The sequence below is a fragment of the Hemiscyllium ocellatum genome, chromosome 5 (assembly GCF_020745735.1).
Source record: "Hemiscyllium ocellatum isolate sHemOce1 chromosome 5, sHemOce1.pat.X.cur, whole genome shotgun sequence".
NCBI lineage: Eukaryota > Metazoa > Chordata > Chondrichthyes > Orectolobiformes > Hemiscylliidae > Hemiscyllium > Hemiscyllium ocellatum.
This window is the reverse complement of record NC_083405.1, coordinates 91,245,787-91,270,747: the sequence shown is the minus strand read 5'-3', so window position 1 is coordinate 91,270,747 and position 24,961 is coordinate 91,245,787. Positions and strand designations below refer to the sequence as shown.

The following is a 24,961-nucleotide window of genomic DNA, read 5'->3' as shown; positions in this document are numbered from 1 at the left end:
GAAGACCACACAGGAAACTGAATTTCCTTCTGACTTGTGCTGATGGTTGGCTGAGGAATTACTACTTTGGATCTCATACTGAGATCCCCCACTCAAAGTAACACCAAATATCCAACTCATCCACCCAAGAATGAATAGATATACTGTGACAAAGTACAAATAATTAGCATTGGCCAGATAACATAGCTCTTGTTATTTGCATCATAGCAGTGCTTCATGCACAAAACTCTTTGGCATTCCAGTACACAGGTAGTGTAGGGCTTTAAATTTTAATTACAGGACTGTCAATTCATTCCCTGTTTCCCAGTTTCATAGCCACAGTTTTCAAGGATCGCAACCACCTTTTCCCCTTCTCCTACTGACTGTGATTTAGAAACCAGTTGACGAGGCTTTCTGATGCTTGTCTTGAAATGCAGTGTTGTGATAGTTGGACCTCCCATCCCATCAAAATCTCACCATTGTGGAGGCTGTGGGAAATCCACTCCTTTTATCTTGCATTTAAACATAGATTTACAGTGCATTATCTTTAGTATATCCTCAATCATGTCTGCTTCTGCAAATTAATATTTTCTTTTTATCTTTATTAAGATGCTCAGATCAACATTTATTCAAGGAATATGCTACAGCAGGTATAGATATGAAGTTAGTTTTGCAAACAGCTTATAAGTTCAAATCAGAGAATTGGTTCAATGGTCAGTTGACTTGCTCCTGACCTCCTCCTGTTGAGGAACATCCTCTACTGTGGCAGTAACATTAGTAATTTGCTCTTTAATGTCTAAAGCCTTATTAATGTGTCAAGGGTGACAGCAAAGTGCCAACCTTGTCTCAGTGGTAGCACTCTAGACTAAGTCCCTTTCTTACTCTGATACATGATCCCTCCTTATCCCTGCTTGATGATGATTTACTTCTAGTCTGATTTGATGTGTTCTGAGATAGCTGATAAATATCATCTACAGGTTCTACCAAATGTGGAGCAGATGGTACAGGAAGGGTCAGGAAAATAGTTGTTTAGAGGTTTGAGGATTATCTCCAATGTTTTGACATCTTCTCTGTATGTGATAATGATAGGAATTTAACATGAAATTAAGGAATGTTTGTTTCAGTTATATAGTGCAATGGTGAGACCACATCTCAAAAACTGTGCAGATTTGTTATTTAAGTCGAGATGTAAATGTTATTGGATGTGGTTTTGAGGAGTTTTATTAATTTGATACTGAGAAGAAGTGGATTGTTATAAGATAGGTTACACAGACTTTTCGTTGTCACTAAAATTTAAAAGATTGAGGGATGACTTAAGTATGTAACATCCAGAATATTCTTGACACAGTGGCCATGCAAAGATGTGTCCTCTCATGGGCAAGTCATGAAGTACAGGGCAATGTTCAAAAATTAAGCATTACCCTTTAGGACAGAGATGGGGTGATGTTTTTTTCTGTCAGAGGATTGTGTGATTTTGTAACACTAACCTCTGATAGTGGTGGAGTGGGATCATTGAATATTTTTAATGGCTGTGGCTATTGTTAGGCATGGGAATCAAAAGTTATTGCGAGAGGATGGTAATGTGGATTTAAAGCACAAACAAGTTAACCCTGATCTTGTTGAGTGGTGGGGCAGGCTCAAGGGGCTGAATGGCCTACTTCTGCACTAACAAAGACTCTTAATGTATTTGTCGCCATTGCAAGCAAACCTTCTCTCTTTTGGTTAATAGCCTGTTTTGGTCTGCAGCAACATTTAACCTCTTCAGGAATGATTAGATTAGATTAGATTAGATTACTTACAGTGTGGAAACAGGCCCTTCGGCCCAACAAGTCCACACCGACCCGCCGAAGCGCAACCCACCCATACCCCTACATTAACCCCTTACCTAACACTACGGGCAATTTAGCATGGCCAATTCACCTGACCCGCACATCTTTGGACTGTGGGAGGAAACCGGAGCACCCGGAGAAAACCCACGCAGACACGGGGAGAACGTGCAAACTCCACACAGTCTGTCGCCTGAGTCAGGAATTGAACCCGGGTCTCAGGCGCTGTGAGGCAGCAGTGCTAACCACTGTGCCACCATGCCGCCTCACAAAATGTGGGTAGCATGTGGTTACCAGGTTCAATCCCAGCCTCAGTCTGTGTGGAGTTTGCACATTCTCCCTATGTCTGCTAAACTTCTCTCTGGGTGCTCCAGTTTCCTCCCACAGTCCAAAGATGTGCAGGTTAGGTGAACTGGCCATGCCAAATTGCCCATAATGTCCAGGGCATGTGTAGGTTGGGTGGATTAGCCTTGGGAAATGCAGGGTTACAAGGATAGGATAGGGGGCTGAGTTTGGGTGGGATGCTCTTTAGATGGTTAGAAAACTGGCTAACATGTCGAAGTCAGAGAGTGGTGGTAGATGGTAAATATTCAGCCTGGAGCCCAGTTACAAGTGAGGTTCCACAGGGATCAGTTCTGGGTCCTCTGCTGTTTGTAATTTTTATTAATGACTTGGATGAGGGAGTCGAAGGGTGGATCAGTAAATTTGCAGATGATACGAAGATTGGTGGAGTTGTGGACAGTGAGGAGGGCTGTTGTCGGCTGCAAAGGGACTTAGATATGATGCAGAGCTGGGCTGAGGAGTGGCAGATGGAGTTCAACCCTGCCAAGTGTGAGGTTGTCCATTTTGGAAGAACAAATAAGAATGCGGAATACAGGGTTAACGGTAGGGTTCTTAGTCAGGTGGAGGAACAGAGGGATCTTGGGGTCTATGTACATAGATCTTTGAAAGTTGCCACTCAGGTGGATAGAGCTTGTAAGAAGGCCTATGGTGTATTAGCGTTCATTAGCAGAGGGATTGAATTCAAGAGTCGTGAAGTGATGTTGCAGCTGTACAGGACTTTGGTTAGGCCACATTTGGAGTACTGTGTGCAGTTCTGGTCGCCTCACTTTAGGAAAGATGTGGAAGCTTTGGAGAGGGTGCAGAGAAGATTTACCAGGATGTTGCCTGGAATGGAGAATAGGTCGTACGAGGATAGGTTGCGAGTTCTCGGCCTTTTCTCGTTGGAACGGCGAAAGATGAGGGGTGACTTGATAGAGGTTTATAAGATGATCAGAGGAATAGATAGAGTAGACAGTCAGAAACTTTTCCCCCGGGTACAACAGAGTGTTACAAGGGGACATAAATTTAAGGTGAAGGGTGGAAGGTATAGGGGAGATGTCAGGGGTGGGTTCTTTACCCAGAGAGTGGTGGGGGCATGGAATGCGCTGCCCGTGGGAGTGGTAGAGTCAGAATCATTGGCGACCTTTAAGTGGCAATTGGATAGGTACATGGATGGGTGCTTAATCTAGGATAGATGTTTGGCACAACATCGTGGGCCGAAGGGCCTGTTCTGTGCTGTATTGTTCTATGTTCTATGTTCTATGTTCTATGGTTGGTGTGGACTTGTTGAGCCCAATAGCCTGTTTCCACATGGTAGTGATTTTATGATTATCGCTGACCTCTGGGAATCTCTTACTGTGACTGTATTCTGACTACAACATTCACATCATGTTTCAGGCATCCAGGTGTAATGACCCATTCAGCAGAGTTAGTTTTAAGTGATTAATACTTGAACACATTCTTAGCTGGTTTCAAGGTGGGGGATCGTGCCCAGTACCTAGTGATGCTTAAATACTATCCTCTTGGAAGTGTTGTCTTTGAAATGGGACCTTAAATCAAAAACCTCCCAAGCAAACAATAGAGATTCTATAACATGATTTGCAGTTCTCTCAGTGTTTTAGTCAATATTTATTCCACAATAGTATTCCCTTAATAAAATACCAGGCCAATTTGCTTGTTGTTTTGGTCGAGACTTGACCTTCCATTCCTGATAAAATATCAGTGAATACACTTTAAAAAGAATTTCAAGAATTTTAAGACCCACTGAAGACTTAAAAGACATGAAGGAATTGCTACATAAATATATGTTCATTTTCCTTAAAGCTGGCTGCTGTGGGAGCCAAGATCATACATATTTCCTCAAGGAATAAATGAGTGAATGTGACATGCTGTAAGATGAAGGAGAGGACTCTTTCGTCTTTGTGAAGCAAAGTGGTCTTCACAACCAGACAAGTTAACTTGTGACTGGTGTAAGTTTGACCTATCAGGCTATTTTACCAGAGGCAGGCCTGCTTATGTTATCTCCCATAAACAAGAAATTGAATGCAGATTTTATATTACTGATGAATTCAGCAGACATTTATTACAACTATTATATACAACATTATATTCTTCAGGCATATTAGTATTGAGCTGTGTGGATATTGAGCTACAGATTTGCAACAGAGGAATATACTTTCTGAAAGTATCATAGGTCAAGTGATCAGAAGTTAGAGTTTGAGGCTCTTAAATACCCTCACATCACCCAGCATGATACAGTGATAATATCACGAGTATGCCCTTTAAAGATATATTGACATGTTAATAATGAGACATAACAAAACAGTCATGCCTCAATTATTGTGGGAAGGGGTGTCTTCACATTTCAGCAGTGATGTTATTTCAGTGTGAGGGGAGATGTCTGCGATGGACCCGTCCGTTGGCACAGACTGTCTGTAAAGGGTGGTCCCTCATGCAACCCCAGTAACCTGATTGTACACTGTTGGGATTGTGGTTGTTTCCCAATGTGGTCAATATATTGCTGCTATTGGTCATCCAGAAGATATCTGCATCACAGAGGTTCCTGCCATTCATAACATGCCACGTGGCAAAAAGACATTGGATTTCTCATTCCTGCCACCCGGCCAACTCAAAACAGCTGGTAAAATCAAACTCTGGTAAATGATGTAAGATACAGTTATTTTACATTTGACATCTTGCTCATTTGTTGAATATTGAAGTAACCTCGATCAATTCACAGTTGAAGGAGAAGTACAACCTACAAGAGAGAACTGGGCCAGAAAGAAACAGTTCTGCAAACAACAGACCATGGATTCCTGATGAAGGGCTTTTGCCCGAAACATCGATTTTCCTGCTCCTCAGATACTGCTTGACCTGCTGTGCTTTTCCAGCACCACTCTAATCTAGACTCTGATCTCCGCATCTGCAGTCCTCACTTTCACCTAAACAACAGATCATGATTGACCAACCAATCAAGAGATGGCTAGAAGCTGCTCAGATTCGTGGAGAGACCCGAACAGAAAAAAAGAATCAAGTGAGGTGACATATTAGTCTAATAGAGTTGTTTAACATTGTTAACATAGCGAAAATCAGAAACTTCACAGGATTTCAATTGCCTGTCTTCCTAAATGCCAGTGACAGAGATGGTGTAGACTGAGGGCCAAGTTTTCAGTAAGACTGAGAGTTTATTCTGCCGGTCAAACAACAGCAATGTTTAGGCAACTGAAGACATCAATCATCACCAAGAACTCAGGGGTGACAAACTGCACTTAACTCCATGGCATCCAGACCAATATCTACAGAATCAGTATGTGGTCAAAAGGATGTAGCTGTCTGGCCTAAGCATTCAGGATACTGCAAAAGAAGAGGACTTATTTCAACAGGGCAGTCTTATTCTAAGAAGAAAGCCTAGGAGATTAAGAATCCTCCAGATAAAGCGATAGACCACCAAATATCTTCAGAGAAATGAAGGATATCTGAGGGATGAAAAATCCACTGCTAGAATCAGGCACAACAATCCATAAGCAAGAGAACAAACGTTCGGCCAGGTGTGAAGAGAGAGACATGTGAACCATTTAGCCCAACTGCATTTGTGAGGTCAGAGACTTAGGAGGAAATGGTACTGATAAATATAGCATAGTTGTAGACATGTTTGCATGATGAGTTTACTATGGGGATACTGCATAGAAACAGGACCTTTAGCCCACCATGTCTATGCTAATCAACAAACACCAAACTGCACTCATGTGCCTTAACTTGTCAGGTGATGTATAAGATAATGGTTCTGAAAGGATACATTTTCATGTTGTATAGTTCTACCATTTTACTGATGTCACAATCTGTGGATGGAACCCCAAAGGAGTTCTATTGTAGCTTCCGAAGGTGGCAGCTGTATCCGCACAAGCTTCCTAAGGTCCTAGCAATTATAGCTGACCAATGATAAGCACTAGAATGTAATTAACTTTATTGCTATCACAGAACTAGTATGGTGTCGAGGGAGGCCACTCGGCCTAACGTGTCTATACCAGCTCTCCATCAAACATTTTGATTTAGTGCCTGCCATTCACCTCAATTTTGCCCACACCCTTGCACATTGTTTACACACAAATAATCATCTAGTTTCCTCTTGAAGGCCTCAGTTGAGTTTGAGGCTATGCATTCCAAAGTGTATGTGAACACAGATCACTGAAGGCTGCAGGAGAGACAGGGAGGGCAGTTAATAAAGTATATAGTATCTTGTGCTTTATTACCAGGTGTCTAGTGTACAACAGCAAGGAGGTGATGCTGAACTTATATCAGACATTTGTTCGGCTTCAGCTAGAGTATTATGTGTAGTTCTGGGTGCCATACCATAGGAAGGATTTGATTGCATTGGAGAAAGTGTACAAGCTATTTACAAGAATGACTCTAGGGACAGAAACTTCAGTTATGAAGATAAATTGGAAAGAAGAACTCTTAGAGGAGATCGGATAGAAGTTTTCAAAATAATGAGAAGGCTGGATAAAGTAGATAGTGAGTGACTGTTTGCACTCATAAAAGAACCAAAAACCAGAGGTCATAGATTTTTGCGTGATTTGCAAAAGAAGCAAATATGATATGGTAAAAAGAACTTTTTTTCACAAAATTAGTTGTTAATCTCTAGAATATACTGCCTGGCAGTGTGGTGCCAGCAGGTTCCATTGAAGCACTCAAGAGGGCATTGGTTGAGTATTTGTGTGGAAACAATGTACAAGAGTATGGAGAGTAGGCATGAGAATGGCACTAAATCGTGATGCCTATTTGGACAGCCAGTGCAGGTATGATTGGCCAAGTTGCCACCTTCTACATTGTAACACTTTTATGATTCTTCATGGTCTTTAAAATTATTTTATAACAGAGGATGAACAGGTTAGTGCACATGAGCGTAGCAGCTTACTTTCCTTGAGAGCTCTATGCGTCCACCTGTCCAACTGGCTGATGCTCAGGGCGTCATCCTTTCATGGAAAGCCTTACTGACAATCCTGATGAGAAAAAAGACACTTCCCTCTGAATGGGTTCTCTACACATACTTCGTGGCCAGGTGACTTGTCTTTCAAAGGAGTGGGGATGAATCTAAGAATTTACAAGAAAAAGGTTGGAGAGGGGCAGTGTGTTGGGGTCCAGAGTCAGAGGTTTGAGTTGCTGGGGTGGCTGCTGAGTGATGAGTCATTGTTTAAAAGTTATCTGGGCATTCGAGTTGTTTTAAACCTGGTAATTTTCCCTGGATAACTACTAAGCATAAGTGAGTCAGAAGCTGCTGAAATCTTTGATTATAAGTTAGGGATGCCGATGGTTTTGAAATGTTCCAGATGCTAGGTATTTGCCTCAAAGAAACTTTCACTTCCTTGGTAAGTTCCATGGAGTCAGCTGGTCCAGGATATCTATTTGGTTCTGAAGCACAATTCCAAACTATGCTGCAGTAAGGACAATTTGGCCAATCAACTCCACTTGGAGGAGTAATTCAGCACAAATTCTGACATTTCAAAGTGTGGGAGAGGAGGGGGTGGGGGGTGACCTTTCACTGATTGCACTATAGTGGATTCTCCTCAGGCAATATAGTCATTTGAGGGGAGAATATATTTTGAACATAGTACCCCAAGTTGCTTTATGAAGCACTGCACTCTAGTTGTCTGATCTAACCAGCCCTACCATGCCTCCCCTCACTACACTTTTACTATCTTTATGCCGATAAAAGATTTTTGGATTCCTTTGGCAGTCAGTCAATTTTCATTCTATCTCTTTGTCTCTTCTAATTTCCTTTTTCAATTCCCTCTTGATTTGACTAAAGTTAATTCTGAGTTTTCATATCGGGTTCAGATTTTCTTCTTATTGTACTTGATTGCTAAGGACTCTAAGTGTACAGGAAAACACTGAAGACTACACTGACGATTGGATCAAAGGTAACCTGGTAACAATTGCCACCTTTCAATGAAAATGTAAATCAGCTGCGGTGTCAAATGGCTGTCAATGTCTTAATGCCAATTTTATGCTAGATCCAAAAATGTTACCTCCTCTGTTTTAGTAATAACTTTGGTTTTAACCGACATTTCAAAGTTTGGAGACTCTTTGAGTCATAAAGTTAAATTTTATGGTTCCCCCAAACCCTCCCCGAAGGAATGTTAAATAGGCACCATGGTATAGGTGCCATTCCTGGATCTTACCCAAACACCCGTCACATATTCCAGTGGTGAAAGTGCTTTTGAGAGCTCCACACATCAGGGGCCAATCCAGGATCTTCAATGCAAATTATTGGTCACGACTCCTGGTGCCACTGGGACTTAATCTGTGACAGAGCTGCCAATGTAAAGTGTGCAGTGCATCAGCTTTTACTGCTTGGGCAGGTGACCAGGGAAGAACAGGTAGGTTTCCTTTATGTTTGATAGACATGTTCGGGTAAAAAATGAGGTCTGCAGATGCTGGAGATCACAGCTGAAAATGTGTTGCTGGTTAAAGCACAGCAGGTTAGGCAGCATCCAAGGAATAGGAAATTCGACGTTTCGGGCATAAGCCCTTCACAATAAAAAAGAAAAACACCTTGTGTTTTTGTAAACTCCTGATGAGGGCTTATGCCCGAAACGTCGAATTTCCTATTCCTTGGATGCTGCCTAACCTGCTGTGCTTTAACCAGCAACACATTTTCAGCTGTTTGATAGACATGTTCACTTTGTCAAGCTCTGCTAGCCTAGACCCAAAAATGTCCTCCCACCCCACCTACCCACTCCACTGCATCACCCTACAGCCTTGATTTCCTTCTTGCTCCATCAATGATTACTGTTGGGGACTCAATGCAGGCTCAGTGGTGACCACCGCTCCCTCTATGTGTATGTGTATACATATATACATATTCCTACCTTCCATTTATTGTACATATTCCAATCCAGCACTATTAAAAAGATTGGAGAGTTTTCTGTCTAGAGCAATGTCTTTAACTGAGATGCACTTTGAACTGTTTCAAACTTGTAAAGGAGCAGGCACTTATTCTAGTTCTTATCTAATAACTGGAATTCTAATTGTGTACAAACAACTATTACAGACCTGGGGCACAGTTCTTGAACTGAATATCATCAATTGCTGCTCCACCTCCAAAATTCTTGGTGCGGATTCCTTCAAATATGATTTCAAAGTTACGTATCTTTCTCAGATATATCACTGCCTTGTTCCATCTATCACCCTGGTTCCCAGTTATGTTCCATACTTCAGTGAGATCTTTATCCGTCTGTAACAAATGTAATTAAAAAAACATAACCTTAATAATGTAATAAACAATTTGCAAAGCCCTGGTGTCATACAAGATGCTAAATCTCATCAAACTAGTATTCATCCAAATTAGCATAAAGTCACAATAAAAAAGAAAAACACCTTGTGTTTTTGTAAACTCCTTAAACTAAATACGAGAGCCTCGATTTTCAGCTTTCCAATCAGGATCAAACAGTAGCAGATTACAGAAATATCGGTCACTGAGCAGGGCAGCGAGAGATCCTGCTTCCATTTCTGCTCATGGCCATTTTCACTAGGACTGGGAAGGACTGGGAACCTAGAACCTGAATGCTTCTACCACCAAGGCAACAAACAGCATAGTGAGTTCATTGAGAATCTATTTCTTCTACATTTTTCAATTTTTAAAGAGGAAGAATGGAGATGTGAATCATTGATTGGAGCTGTGTTTGGGTTTAAAAGGTCAGTAAAATAGTTTTTCTTTCTTGACATTTCTTCATGAAACACTGCAATTTCAACCATATCTTTATTTAATTAGATTAATCCTAACAGCGCTGTGATTAGAAGCTGTAACTACTTAGTCACCAAAGTATTTGCCATATTATTACTTCTGCCAACTAGGCAAACTGTCAAGTAAAAGAACCACATGGAACACATCTTCAGGTGATTTTTTAAAAAATCATCTAATAAATAACAGGTAGAGGGGAAGGACAATGTAGTATTATGACATTGTGTAAATGTTGAATCTTTTCAGTTGCTTTCATGTATTCAGCTAGACTTCTATTGAGATAGTGGTTCTGAAGTCTGCTTGTTTACTTAGAGAGTGTTAAGGGATCTTTGCTGAAAGCCAACTGTCCTTTTTTTAAACTTCTCTTTGTTTACACAGCTGCTTTGAAGATCAGAGACTTTAATGGTTTAATCAATTGCTTCCACCTATTATAATAAGGGGCTTGCAAGTTCTATTCATGAAATGTAGAATGGATGAAGGTGTGAAATAGTAGAAAGAGGGAAGTGAAAGGGTGAAAGTAAGAGGACAAGAATTTCAAGGTGAGGGAGTGAGAAATGGGTGATGGAGTAAGGTGAGAGTGAGGGATAAGGATGAGAGGAGGTTTTAAAGTGGCTTGAAGTTTCAAACACATAAGATAAACCACTGATTGCATCAGGATCACCAGGTTTAGGCTTTTTAGGAACAGAGTCAAATCTTCTAAAAATGCTTGCAGTGATCTGGACTTTTCTTCATTTCTGCTTTGGGCCTACCACAAGAGGCAGCAGGTCCATTTCCAGGTTACCTGCACCCCCAGAAGATCCATCCTCCAGTCAGTTTCAAGTCAGAGGCAGTATTGCAAATGGAGAATTAGTCTCAAGATTCCTTCAACTGATGTGAAAATTTAGTCCTTGGATCTCGATTTTACCTCAGGGCTGATTTTCAGCAAAACTGCAGTGGTTGCGAGTTCGAAGCAGAGCTGCACCAGAAATGAGCCCTGGTATATTTTAACATATAATCCATGATGAATATTTATACTTCAGTACTTAGATAAGCAATAATGTAACCCAAGGGATCGTATATAGAATTGTTACATGTACTTACTACTTCAATTATGCACATGTGACTAAATTCATTTCTCTGTTCCTATCAAACAGCAGTTTTGGCAAACCAGGAAGAGGCAACCTGATGGGTTCAATGATTAGATTACTTACAGTGTGGAAATAGGCCCTTCGGCCCAACAAGTCCAACCAACCCTCCGAAGAGCAACCCACCCATACCCCTACATATACCCCTTACCTAACACTACAGGCAATTTAGCGTGGCCAATTCACCTGACCCGCACATCTTTGGACTGTGGTAGGAAACCGGAGCACCCGGAGGAAACCCATGCAGACACGGGGAGAACGTGCAAACTCCACACAGACAGTCGCCTGAGGGGGGAATTGAACCCGGGTCTCTGGTGCTGTGAGGCAGCAGTGCTAACCACTGACCATAAAGATGACACAACATTCAAATATCCATGTATCAAGGACAGAAGTAAACTGAGCATTAGAAACCCTTCTATGAACAATTAACTCCTCAGCCTTGATTGCAACCTTTTGAGACAAAGGTTAAGAGAAGGGCAATTAGACGTAACACATACAGGTTTGTAGTTACTGCAGTCATTTCAGTTTTCCGTGCTGTTGTAGAGAAACACTTAGTTTAATGAATGGAAATAGCTTGCATGAACTGACTTCCATTTTAAACGGACTTAGACCTAAAGGGTCTTCACTCAAGGGTCAGAAGCATAAATCCAAAGTATTTCCTGATTTCACAAACCCGATCTGGGAAAAAAGTGGCCTGGAAGTAGGAATTTAATTCCAGGGCTCTCAGATTGTCTAGTACTCAGGCCCATCAACCCAGAACAAGTACAGAGACTAGTGGGTAAACAGACACGCTGATGGAAGGCCTGAATTGATTCAAGTTTTTTTAAAAAATAACATTCATACATAAAATAGCCCTCACTTTTTGCACCCTTTCAGTCCGTACATACAGCCCAAACTGACCCATGCTACATGGAGGCCCCCCCATATCCCCATAAACTTTTATACCTTCCACACCAACCTATACACCTCTGTCTACCTGCATGGTCATTGACAGCTGTTAAGCCAAACTCTTGTTAACTCATTCCAGCCCAAGCATCCCACCTACCACCTTTGCCCTTACACCTACTATGCCAAGTCATTCAGAATCCACCAAGTGTAACTCTCAGAACACATGCAGTAAAATAATTAATTTAAGAAAATCACTGTCATTCAAAAAAATCCTATTTGCTACATTTATATTCATTAAGCTATAAAATGATTTATAACAATAAGAATTAAATGCATGTGCATAATCCTTTATTATATAAACATTTAAATTGATAGTCTCATTCCAAAGAGTCTATAAGTACTTGCAGTTGTCAATCAAACTTTGAAGAAACAGTATACTGTTGAACCCCCTGTGATGTTACAAGGTTGTGAAATCAGTCTTGCAGCACCAGTTGAGTGATAGTAGGTCTCAGGCTTATGCCAACAGAGGGAAAGAGCGGGTAATGATTTTTTTAATATTCCAGAATGTTTGTTTCAAATATAAGAAGGCAGAGATTTCAAATGCCTCGAAGGCTTATGATACTTTTGAAAGTTGCCTTTGGTAGTGCCTGTGTTGTTTTTTGACAGTTAATTTTGGCCAGTTCGAAAGTTTTAATCAGTTGGAGAATAAATGAGCTTAGGCACTTATACACAGATGTCTACTTCTTATAGTCCTAAACAGTACCTTGCCTCTCTCATGCAGATATTTTATTGCTCCTACATGACAGTTTCTCTAAAAGAGAGCAACTGACTTCTGCCAAATGTGTCCTGAGATCTTATCCAACAGATAATTTACCTCTCCAGAAGGGTATCTTGCCTATCCAAAAGATTGTATAAAGTCCAGACCTGATTTTATAGGTCTAATCTACTCATGATGTGCTTCATTGACCTGGGTCACCCAAATATCATATACTTAGTGGCAACTGGTAAGTTAAATGGTCAGCTATCTCTGTAAAATGCATGTGCTCCTGCTCCCTTTCCTCCTCAATGAAAAGGGTTGGTGCTATGTTTGGAGTCAGGGATTCCAATTATCAAGTTTGTCTGCCATTTTTGCAAAAAATCTAGACTTCAGTGTTGATAGTAAAGAAGTCAAACTGCAATCGAGAAGAGATGAAAATGCATACACAAATGACACTGAAGACTGCAGCATTGATCCTGAATGTGAGACGCTCCATATTATAGGTATTTTGACTGCTGACCTCAGAAAACAGCCCAATCTGGTAGCATTCTGAATGACCATAAGCCTTCTTTAGGGATTGTACAACTGGCTCCAAATGGAGATGCCCAGGAAAGATCATCCAAACGTTTTCTGTCTCAACTCACCTGGGTTACTTGTTACAACCAATGGGATCTCCTCTTGTGGCACAAGAAAAAGGAATAAAAACATGAAAAGGAAGAAACCCAGAGAGTTCACCCAGCTGGTCAATGATATGCAGCGTTCAGTGAGATTCATACATGGGGAACTGCCAGCTGTCAGTGAATTCCACAATATTATTGTGAACTGTACCCTGCTAAGTGAGACTTACATCTACTTCACCAGCAATTCAAAGAACAGCTGAAAAGAGAGATTGCTCTTGCAGGCATTGCAAACTGGCTTACTTTACATGTAATACATGAATGATACAGAAGTATACTCTTGATATCCTGATCACACAATTTGCACTTCAATGAGGTGGAAGCAGGATGATCGAACAGGTTTTTTTGGAAAATTAATAACAAACTAAACTAAGGGATTATTGGATGGATAAAGAGACAGACAAACTGACTCCCAAATAATCCAATTTCACACTAACGAATGGTAATAGTTGGATTTATTCAACATTGGCCTTCTCTAAGTTTCAAAAAAAACTTCAAATAACTGGTCAGGCGGCACGGTGGCACAGTGGTTAGCACTGCTGCCTCACAGCGCCAGGGACCTGGGTTCAATTCCTGCCTCAGGCGACTGACTGTGTGGAGTTTGCACGTTCTCCTTGTTTCCTCCGGGTGCTCCGGTTTCCTCCCACAGTCCAAAGATGTGCGGGTCAGGTGAATTGGCCATGCTAAGTTGCCCGTAGTGTTAGGTAAGGGATATATGTAGGGGTATGGGTGGGTTGCACTTCGGCGGGTCGGTGTGGACTTGTTGGGCCGAAGGGCTTGTTTCCACACTGTAAGTAATCTAAAAAATAACTAATCATCTTGCAACATATTGCCAGGGAATTTTCTTTTTGAATAGGTTCTCAGGATGATATGCACAATCTGACCAAGTTGAACACTTCTTCATCCTAAAGAAGTTTGCACCTTGAATAACGTATCATGGAACACAGTTTTTTCATTAAATTGTGCCCAGTCTCTTTTCTCAACCAACTCCAAATCCAAACTCCATCATTGCTGATGACTCTCACTGTCAAAAACACATTCCCTTATATCTTCGGGACAAATCCAACAGTAAGTTAGAAAACAAAGCTGCGGACGTTGGAAATTCAAAACAAAAACAAGAAGTGCTGGAGAAACCTAGCAGGTTGGGCAACATCTGCAGAGAAGAACAGAGTTAATGCTTCAAGTTCAGAGACACTTTCTCTGCTTCACACTCATCCCGAACTGGAAAAAAATGTCAGTTTTGCTTCCAGTATCCATCAAGCTCTCATCTTCATCTGGCCCATTTTTGACTCCTCCCTTCCTTTTCTTGACATCTCTGTTTCCACTTCTGGGTTAAAAATCACACAACATCAGGTTATAGTCCAACAGGTTTAATTGGAAGCACACTAGCTTTCGGAGCGACGGTCCTTCATCAGGTGATTGTGAAGGGCTCGATCGTAACACAGAATTTATAGCAAAACTTTGCAGTGTGATGTAACTGCACTGCAAATTTTTGCTATAAATTCTGTGTTACGATCGAGCCCTCCACAATCACCTGATGAAGGAGCGTCACTCCGAAAGCTAGTGTGCTTCCATTTAAACCTGTTGGACTATAACCTGGTGTTGTGTGATTTTTAATTGTGTACACCCCAGTCCAACACCGGCATCTCCAAATCATGTCCACTTCTGGGGATAGTCTGGCCACCGATATCCACGACAACTCCACCGACTCCCACAATTACCTTGACTATACATTATCACGCTCTGCTTCCTGTAGAGAATCCATTATATTTTCCCAGATCCTCCATCATCATCACATCAGTTCTGATGCCGCCACCTTCCACAGGGGAGCCTCAGACATTTCCACCTCTTTTTTCAACCCAATAGTTGGATAAGAGTGGTTACATGCTGATGACTGAGGAGTAGTGGAGTACATGGAGATGGTACCAAGGGAGGCATGAGAGACAGAGAGAGAGAGAGTCAGAGACAGAGAGGTTAGGCAAGTAAAGAGAACAATGATGATAAGCTGAGAAAAAGTTATACACGAGGTGGGCTGTTAATGATTTCCTGCCACTCCAGCTGATTGGAGCAAATAGCCCTCACCACTTTCCTCCCCTTCTACAACTACAATAATGTATTCTTTGCTCCACTTTCTATCCCACCTGCTTCCATAAGCCTAAAAGATCATAAGCCTCATTTCTGCCATTTCCAAATTCCTCTCCCTTCCCTTGTTAGCCTTCCACAGGGATCGTACTCCCCATGACATCTTGGTTCACTCCTCCTCCACTCCCAACACCGCCCCACACCTCGCAGCACCTTCCCATGCAACTGTAGAAGGTATAACACTCTCCTATTCACCTTCTCCCTCGTCACGATCAAAGGGCCCAGACACATCTTCCAAATGGAATAGTGATTTACCTGTATCTTATTCAATATAGTCTACTGTATTCCCTACATGTAATTGGTCTTCTCTACACTGAGAAGATGAAACACAGATTTCTATGCTTCTGTCTGTACAGATCCTGAGCTTCCAGTTACCTGCTGCTTCAACACACCACCATGTTCCCACACCAACATTTCTGTCTTGAGCTGGTTGCAATGTTTGAGCAAGGCCCAACACACATTGGAAGAACAACACATCACCTTCCACCTAGGTACCTTATAACCCTCAGGACTCAACATTAAATTTTACAATTTTAGAACATGAACATCTTCCATGTATGTTACCCATCCCCATTTCCCTAGATCCTGTTTGCATGAGTTGCTTCCAGCACAGCCAACTTATTTTCAAACATTTACACTTCTCATTAGCAACCCACTCGGTGTATACCTCTTTCTAGGCTTATCATCATTCTTCTCTTTATTTGCCTAACCTCTCTCTCTCGTCTCCTCCCTTGGTATCATCTCCATGTACTCTACTACTCCTCAGTCATCAGCACGTAACCACTCTTTTCCAACTATTTTGAATTCTGATGAAGGGTTACTGGAATTGAAACATTTGTTGATCTGTCCACATAAGCTGTCAGACTCAGCACTAAATCTCACATGCATTTATTGTTATAAAAGTATTTAATGCAATACTTCAGCATATTAGACATTGCTTGACCTAAAGATAAGAAAACAAATGATTCAAAACTAAAGAACATACAAAGAACTTTGTATGTTCTTTGTATGTACTTCTATGCTTCTGGTTTGTACTTCTGTGCAATGCAATGCAGAAGTGTCCTATGTTTGATTTGTGCTCATTAATAAATTAGCTGACCCAGCTAGGTAATGGGACAGAATGGAGGACTGCACTCAGTATTGGTGTTCCTGGTTATGGAGGTGGAAATTCAATTATCCAGGCTTGCCACTCCTGTTCATTGTCCAATAGACAGGAATGTTAATTTTTTTTATCACTGTGGTCAGATTACTGATGCCCTTTCAAGTTGGTCACAAGCCAACATAGCAAATGGATTCCTACGACCAGCTTTCACATGAGGAATGACAGCTACTATTTATAATCGGGTTGGCATGGATTCTGTGGAAGTAATGATGGCAAAACTGTCAGCATTTACCATCTGAAGATGATAGCATGTTTTGAAATCTGCACATGTGCAGTTAGATGCTGATATCCGGGTATTGCTATTAATGATTCTGCACTTCCACTGAAACTGCAATGCTGTGGTTCGCACCAGTCTGCAATCAATTTGCAATCATCATATTGATCAGAAGTTCCACGTTCCACATACGTTGGTTCTAATTGATGATAACCATAAATTGACATTATCTGGAGGTGTCAACCTTGAGCCATGTTGCTAAAGAGGCAATCAGATGCAAATAGAGGGACACTTTGTACCAACCTCCATGGAAAGTTTACCTGGTCTATAGTCAGCAGTACTAGGTATTAAGGGAAAAGTTTGCAAAAGTGCACTGGATGCCTTGATGGAGGAGCCTGAGGGGGACCTGTATCCATGAATGAGTGATGAGGGTTTAAGGAAACCCCTCATCCCTCCTCATATGGGCTAAGGGATCTCCTAGCAAGATGTCCATGACCAAGCACTCCTTTATCTTCCCAAATTGACTCCTGTAAAGTCTCCAAGGTGCAGTAATATATTGCTTCCAAGTGAAGTCCTCAGCGCATGTCTGGAAGAAATGTTGCTCATGTGTTCATGAAATTCCGCTCTGGAAAGAGCTAAGAGCAGATTAAATAATAATTTTAAGGTATTGTCCATTGATCAAAATCAATATCAAACTTATTTTAATAGAGTGTGTACATGACTCCTCACAATAGGAAGCAGCATCTTTAAAACTCACTTGTATTTGCAGATTGACTATGGCCCAGCCTCTTCAGCACAATGTGGAGGAGTGCTGTGAGACTCTGTGAAATAGAGATCTTGATTGATGTAAATTTAATACTTGGAAGATGACTTAATTAATTGACTGATGTGTTAATTTAAAAAATAAATCATCTTGCTGTAAGAACTATTTTCAGTATATTTTTGATATTGAAGTTAAAATGCCAATGCCCTTTCCAGTGCCCTCCATCTGAAAGGATTGTGCCAGTTTGCAACTTGGGCAAACTCTTGATATACCAGGGTCCAGATTGTCAGTGGTGCCAGCTGGAGAGTGTTCAGCATTCACCATAAAACCTTGTCTCCTCCCAATGGCTGCCTCTATGCCATGTTGCAGATTGTCCAGATGCTGAAGTTAGAGATTGTTGCTGATGGTAATTTCATTGAAGAACAGAGGCAGACGGCTAGTTTTCTTGTTGGAGATGGTCACTGCCTACACTTTGGTGGCATGAATGTTAATTGTCACTTGTCAGTCCAAGCTTGGATGTTGTCCATGTCTTGCTGCCTCCAGGCAGACGGTTTCATTAACTGAAGCTCGAGTTGGCATGCAGTTATTCAGCACTGCAGCTGTTAGTTATCAGGGCCTAGAGACCAAGCTCAACCATTTTGTGATATCATGTGGAATAAATAGAAATTATTAAAGACTAGGTTTTGTGAACACTTTAGCAAACATCTCAATTTCTGATCTTATATTGGAGTGAAGATCATTGATGAGTCAGCTGAAAATGGTTGGGTATAGGACACTACCCTGAGCAACTTTTTGCAGACATGGAGCTGAGATGATTGACTTTCAACAACCCACAACCATCTTCCTGTATGCTAGGTATGACTCCATCAGCATAGAGTTCGCTCTTGATTCTCATTGATTTCAGCTATACAAAGGTTCCTTGATGCCACACTTGATCAAATACTTTCTCACCTCAGCTCTAGAATTCAGTTCTTTTGTTTATGTTTGTATTAAGACAGTAGTGATGTCTGGAGTTGATTAGTCCTGCAGCAATCTAAACTGGGCATCTCCAAACTGTGTGCTGCTGAGTAAGTGCTGCAGGATAGCATTGTTAACGACTCTTTCCTGATAATTGAGAGTAAATTGACTGTGCTGGAAATGGTTGGAGTGGATCTGCCCTATTTTTATAGTGGACAGGATATAATTGTGTAATTCTCAGAAATTCTCAGAACAATTTGTCTGAAGGCAGAACTAATTTTGGAACATATGTCTTCATCATTGTGGGCAGGATGTTGCTGTGGACCTTATTCTTTGCTGTACCCAGGGCTTTTAGCCATTTCTTGTTATGTGGATGTGATAGGATTACAATCTGATCTGTTGGTTATGGGATCGCTTCATGCTATCGACCACATGTTGCTTCTACTTCATTTGCAGGAGGTGCTATGCATTCAATGCTTTGCCTGACATGCAGTCTTAGTTAAAGGAAAGTTGATTCCCTGGCTTGATAATAATGTCAGGGTGACAATATGTCAGGCTAATTTACAGACTGTGCTTGAATACAATTTTGTGCTGCTGTAGGGCCACATTGCCTCATGAATGCCCAGTTTTGAGCTGCTGCATCTGTTCAGGATCCATCTCATTTAGCACAATGGTAATGTCATATAACATATGGAACATGCTCACAATGCAAAGATAGAATTTAGACTATGGACAGATGAACCTACAACAGTATTTTGGTGAGGACGAGGTCAAATAGGATTTTTTTTGTCATCTTGGTTTCTTCATCACTTGCCACACAGCCCAGTCGTATAGATATGTCCTTCAGGACTTGGTCATTTTGGTTAATAGTACAAAGCATTCTTGCAGATGTGCATTTATGTTCTCTATCTCAAGCACATTTTATGTTCTTTCTACCCTCAGTGGTATTTGCTGAATAAGTTGCATTAGCTGTGGGAGCAAAGTTAAGACTCTAAGTGGTAGTCAGCAGTTCTCTTTTCTCATGTTTGACCTGGTACCATAGGCAGGAAGGTAGATTACTTAAGCTTGAAGGCATCATGGGGCCTTCTTTTTTAATTCTATAATGGTGACTACCCTCAGTACAACATTGATCCATTGTCAAAGTTCACTGCACCTCATGGGGGTTCTCAATGCCATGTTCGTGCAAGATTGCTATCCACTCTTGAGAATCTGGAAAGAAAAGTTTGTCATTCTTGGAACTCAATGTTGAAGGTGAAAAAGCTGTGACCTCTTGAAAACAATGCATTGTGACCTGGATGGTATATCACTGCATACCTGACTGGGGGGGGATATTTGTCGAGTCCTACATCTCCTATTGAAAAGACTTCGCAGCAAAGATGTTTGCAGCAGCTTTCACAGGAACAAGAATTATGTCAATGCTGCACTGAGACTGCACAAGCTCTCTTTCATTACCATCTCTCTGCTAGCCTTCAGTCTGCATATGCACCATTCCTCTGACAGGTGCAGGAAAGTCCATCAAGTCCTGTCTGTACTACCTCAAGGATTATGGACTTGGTAGCTCTGTCTCAGCTGCTCCCATCTTCCATTGTATCGATAAGGGGAGGAGACAATGACAGGCCTTAATATCAAGGCTGCAAGAGATGTGTTCTTGCATCAAAGGTGCCCAAGCCAAACTGGAATCAATGGTTATCAAGGGACAAACTCTCTGCTGTTTGGAATCATACTGGTTCATGGCAAGATGATTGTGGTTGTTGGAGGTCAGCTATCTCAGCTTGAGGGCACCTCTGCCAGAGTTCTTCAGGGCAGTGTCCTAGGTCCAACTATCTTCAGGTGCTTCAACCTTTCCTCCATCATAAGGTCAGAAGTGGGGATGTTTGCTGATGATTGCACAATGTTCAGCATCATTTGCAGCTTCTCAAATATTAAAGCAGTCCAAGTTCAAATAGACAATAGACAACAGGTGCAGGAGTAGGCCATTCTGCCCTTCGAGCCTGCATCACCATTCAATATGATCATGGCTGATCATCCTTAATCAGTATCCTGTTCCTGCCTTATCTCCATAATCTTTGATTCCACTATCCTTGAGAGCTCTATCCAACTCTTTCTTAAATGAATCCAGAGACTGGTCCTCCACTGCCCCCTGGGGCAGAGCATTCCACACAACCCCCACTCTCTGGGTGAAGAAGTTTCTCCTCATCTCTGTCCTAAATGGTCTACCCAGTATTTTTAAGCCGTGTCCTCTGGTTCGGCACTCACTCATCAGTGGAAACATGTTTCCTGCCTCCAGAGTGTCCAATCCTTTAATAATCTTATATGTCTCAATCAGATACCCTCTCAGTCTTCTAAAATCAAGGGTATACAAGCCCAGTCACTCCAGTCTTTCAGCGTAAGGTAGTCCCGCCATTCCAGGAATTGACCTCGTGAACCTACGCTGCACTCCCTCAATAGCCAGATGTCTTTCCTCAAATTTGGAGACCAGAACTGCACACAATATTCCGGGTGTGGTCTCACCAGGGCCCTGTACAGCTGCAGAAGAACTCTATACTCAATCCCTCTTGTTATGAAGACCAGCATGCTATTAGCCTTCTTCACTACCTGCTATACCTGCATTCTTGCCTTCATTGACTGGTGTACAAGAACACCCAGATATCTTTGTACTGCCCCTTTACCTAAACTGATTCCATTTAGGTAGTAATCTGCCTTCCTGTTTTTGCCACCAAAGTGGATAACCATACAGTTATCCACATTAAACTGCATTTGGCATGCATCTGTCCACCTAACCTGTCCAGGTCACCCTGTAGTCTCCAAACATCCTCCTCACATTTCATCCTGCCACACAGTCTAGTATCATCAGCAAATTTGCTAATGTTATTACTAATACTATCTTCTATATCATTAACATATATTGTAAAAAGCTGCAGTCCCAGTACTGATCCCTGCGGTACCCCACTGGTCACTGCCTGCCATTCCGAAATGGAGCCGTTTATCACTACCCTTTGTTTCCTATCAGCCAACCAACATTCAGTCTAATTTAGTACTTTGCCCCCAATACCATGTGCCCTAATTTTGCTCACTAACCTCCTATGTGGGACTTTATCAAAAGCTTTCTGAAAGTCCAGGTACACTATATCGACTGGATCTCCTTCATCCATCTTCAGAGTTACATTCTCAAAAAATTCCAGAAGATTAGTCAAGCATAATTTCCCCTTCATAAATCCATGCTGACTCTGATCTATCCTGTTGCTGCTATCCAGATGTGTCGTAATGTCATCCTTTATAACAGACTCCAGCATCTTTCCCACCATTGAGGTCAGACTAACTGGTCTGTAATTTCCTGCTTCCTCTCTCCCACCTTTCCTAAAAAGTGGTACAACATTAGCCACCCTCCAATCCGCAGGAACTGATCCTGAATCTATCGAACTCTGGAAAATAATCACCAACACATCCACGATTTCTCGAGCCACCTCCTTCAGTACCTGGGATGTAGACCATCAGGCCCGGGGATTTATCAACCTTCAGACCTAACAGTCTCTCCAACACCAATTCCTGGCAAATATAAATTTCCTTCAGTTCAGGTCCTTCAGCCACTGTTACCTCAAGGAGATTGCTTGTGTCTTCCCCAGTGAACACAGATCTGAAGTACCAATTCAATTTTTCTGCCATTTCTTTGTTCCCCGTAATATATTCCCCTGTTTCTATCTTCAAGGGCCCAATTTTAGTCTTAACCTTTTTTTTGCCTTTCACATACCTAAAAAAGCTTTTACTATCCTCCTTTATATTTTGGCCAGTTTACCTTCGTACCTAATTTTTTCTCTGCGTATTTCCTTCTTAGTAATCCTCTGTTCTTTAAAATCTTCCCAGTCCTCTGTTTTCCCACTTATCTTTGCTATGTTATACTTTTTCTCTTTTAACTTTATATGTTTCTTAACTTCCCTCATCAGCCACGGCCACCCCTGCCTCCTCCTCGGATCTTTCTTCCTTTTTGGAATGAACTGATCCTGCATCTTCTGCGTTATACACAGAAATATCTGCCATTGTTCCTCCACAATCATTCTTGCTAAGGTATTGCACCATTGAACTTTGGTCAGCTCCTCCATCATAGCTCCATAGTTCCCTTTATTCAACTAAAATATTGTCACTTCCGATTGTACCCTCTCCCTCTCAAATTGCAGATTGAAGCTTATTGTATTATGATCACTACTTCCCAATGGCTCCTTCACTTCGAGGTCCCTGATCAATTCTGGTTTGTTGCCTTCCAGATCCAGAATTGCCTTCTCCCTGGTAGGTTTCAGCACCAGCTGTTCTAAGAATCCATCTTGGAGGCACTCCACAAAGTCTCTTTCTTGAGGTCCAATCCTGATTCTCCCAGTCTACCTGCATGTTGAAATCCCCCATAACAACTGTAGTAACATCTTTGCGACAGGCCAATTTCAGCTCCTGATTCAACTTACATCCGGTATCCAGACTACTGTTTGGGGGCCTGTAGATAACTCCCAAGAGGGTCTTTTTACCCTTAGAATTTCTCAGCTCTATCCATACTGACTCCACATCCCCTGAATGCAAGAAGATCTGACCAATATCCAAGACAAATGGCAAGTAACATTCATGCCACAGAAATGCCTAGCAATGATCATCTCCAATAAGAGACAACCTAACCACCAACTGAATCCCCCACATCCTGGGGTTATTATTGACCAGAGACTCAACTGGACTTGCCAGAGTGGCTACAAACACAGGTTAGAAGCTAGGAATACTGCAGCTAGTAACTCACCTCCTGACTCCCCAAAACCTATTACCAGCTACAAGGCACAAGTCAGAAGTGTGATGGAATAGTCATCACTTGACTGGATGAGTGCAGCTCCAACAATACTCAAGAAGCTTGACAATATCCAGGAGAAAGCAGCCAGCTTGATCAGCACCACATCCACTCCCTCCACCACAATCACTCAGTTTCAGCACTGTGTATTATCTACAAGATGCATTGCCGAAATTCACCAAAAGCCCTCAGACATGCCCACCACCACTACCATTTAGAAGAACAAGGGCAACAGATACAGGGGAACATTGCCACCTGAAATAAATCCTCCAAGCCCCTCACCATCTTGACTTGGAAAAATGTTGCTGTTCTTCCTCTGTCACTTGGTCAAAATCTTAGAATTCCCTCCCTAAGGGCAACCCACTGCTCAGGGGCTGCAGCGGTTCAAGAAGGCAGCTCACCACCACCTTCTCAACGGCAACGTTGATGGTGATGGGCAATAAATGCTGGCCAGCCAGTGATGCCCACGTCCCACAAGTGAAAATTTAAAAAATGAATGACTTCCTCTCCAAGTAAAACAACTATGGGGCTATTCTAAAATGGCACCCAGCTCGAGCAGTTTCTGATTGATTGAAAGGAAATTGGTCGTATTATCACCCTTCTACAGGCTTTTGAGGCAAGATTCAGTTTCAGTTTGCCTCCAAATAATGAAATTCCAGACCACAGTGACTTTCGAATGCTTGTGACTAAAAGATTAATGTTCTGGCTTCACAATATTCAATTTATCTGGGAGAGTGCTGAACCTGACACGTCACCCATGAAAGTACAAAACAAAAGATAATAGGTCAATCTGACTGCAGAGATTACTATGGACAGGGCAGAAATGGCAGGCTGGTCCACCTCCTTTTGTCACCTGTCAGCTAACTGAATGCAGATGTGTTTTAAAAATGTTTTAACCCCCTGAATGCTCTAATTGTTGAGAAAAGACAAGTAGAGTGTTTATTCATGGATGCTAACTAAAAGGATAATTGTTTATTGTTTTCTGCAACAGCATCCACTCACATGGTCACAAAAGAACAGATGATTGCACAAGAGGTGGCATGCACTTCTGTCCAACAATTTACTGTTGCGCATGCTTCTTTCATGAAGATTTGAAATAGTGCAGGCTTATGATTCTTTATTTTGTTCATTGAAGTAAATAAAAGTTGCAAGTGTATGAAAATGGATTCATAACAGATTATGTTTGCAGTAGCAAGTTTGTCTGACCACTCCAGTTTAACTGTAGCCAAGCTTTCTGGGTGAATAAACCCTGAAAGAACTGCAGGTGCTGTACATCTCTATGACTCTATGCTGCAACTCAGAAACAAAACTAGCAATTGCTTGAAAAGCTCAGCAGGTCTGGCAGCATCTATGGAGAGAAATCAGAGTTATCGTTTTGGGTCCAATGACCCTTCCTCAGAACTGATAGTAGCTTCTTATTGAATGTTTGCTTACTCAAGAGATATACTGAATTCTGAGTGCTAATCTTGGAGAGTTTCTCTTTATGAGCTCTCTCAGGTTTTCTCTTGCCATTCTCTGCAGTTCACCTCATCAGCCTGCTCAGCCCCAGAAGGAAAGGACCATATCATTTTTTCCTTTTAATTTACTCACGGGA

At 41.7% G+C, this 24,961-nt stretch overlaps 1 protein-coding gene across 1 annotated transcript in view; it reads right to left on the bottom strand.

The window, feature by feature from the left end:
- The window catches only part of malrd1 (MAM and LDL receptor class A domain containing 1), a 348,342-nt gene that overhangs the window by 122,581 nt on the left and 200,800 nt on the right, over positions 1-24,961 (bottom strand). The window contains exon 24 of the mRNA XM_060825709.1: positions 9,180-9,360. Within this exon, the coding sequence (XP_060681692.1) occupies positions 9,180-9,360 (181 nt within the window). The remainder of the gene's footprint in view (positions 1-9,179; positions 9,361-24,961) is intronic.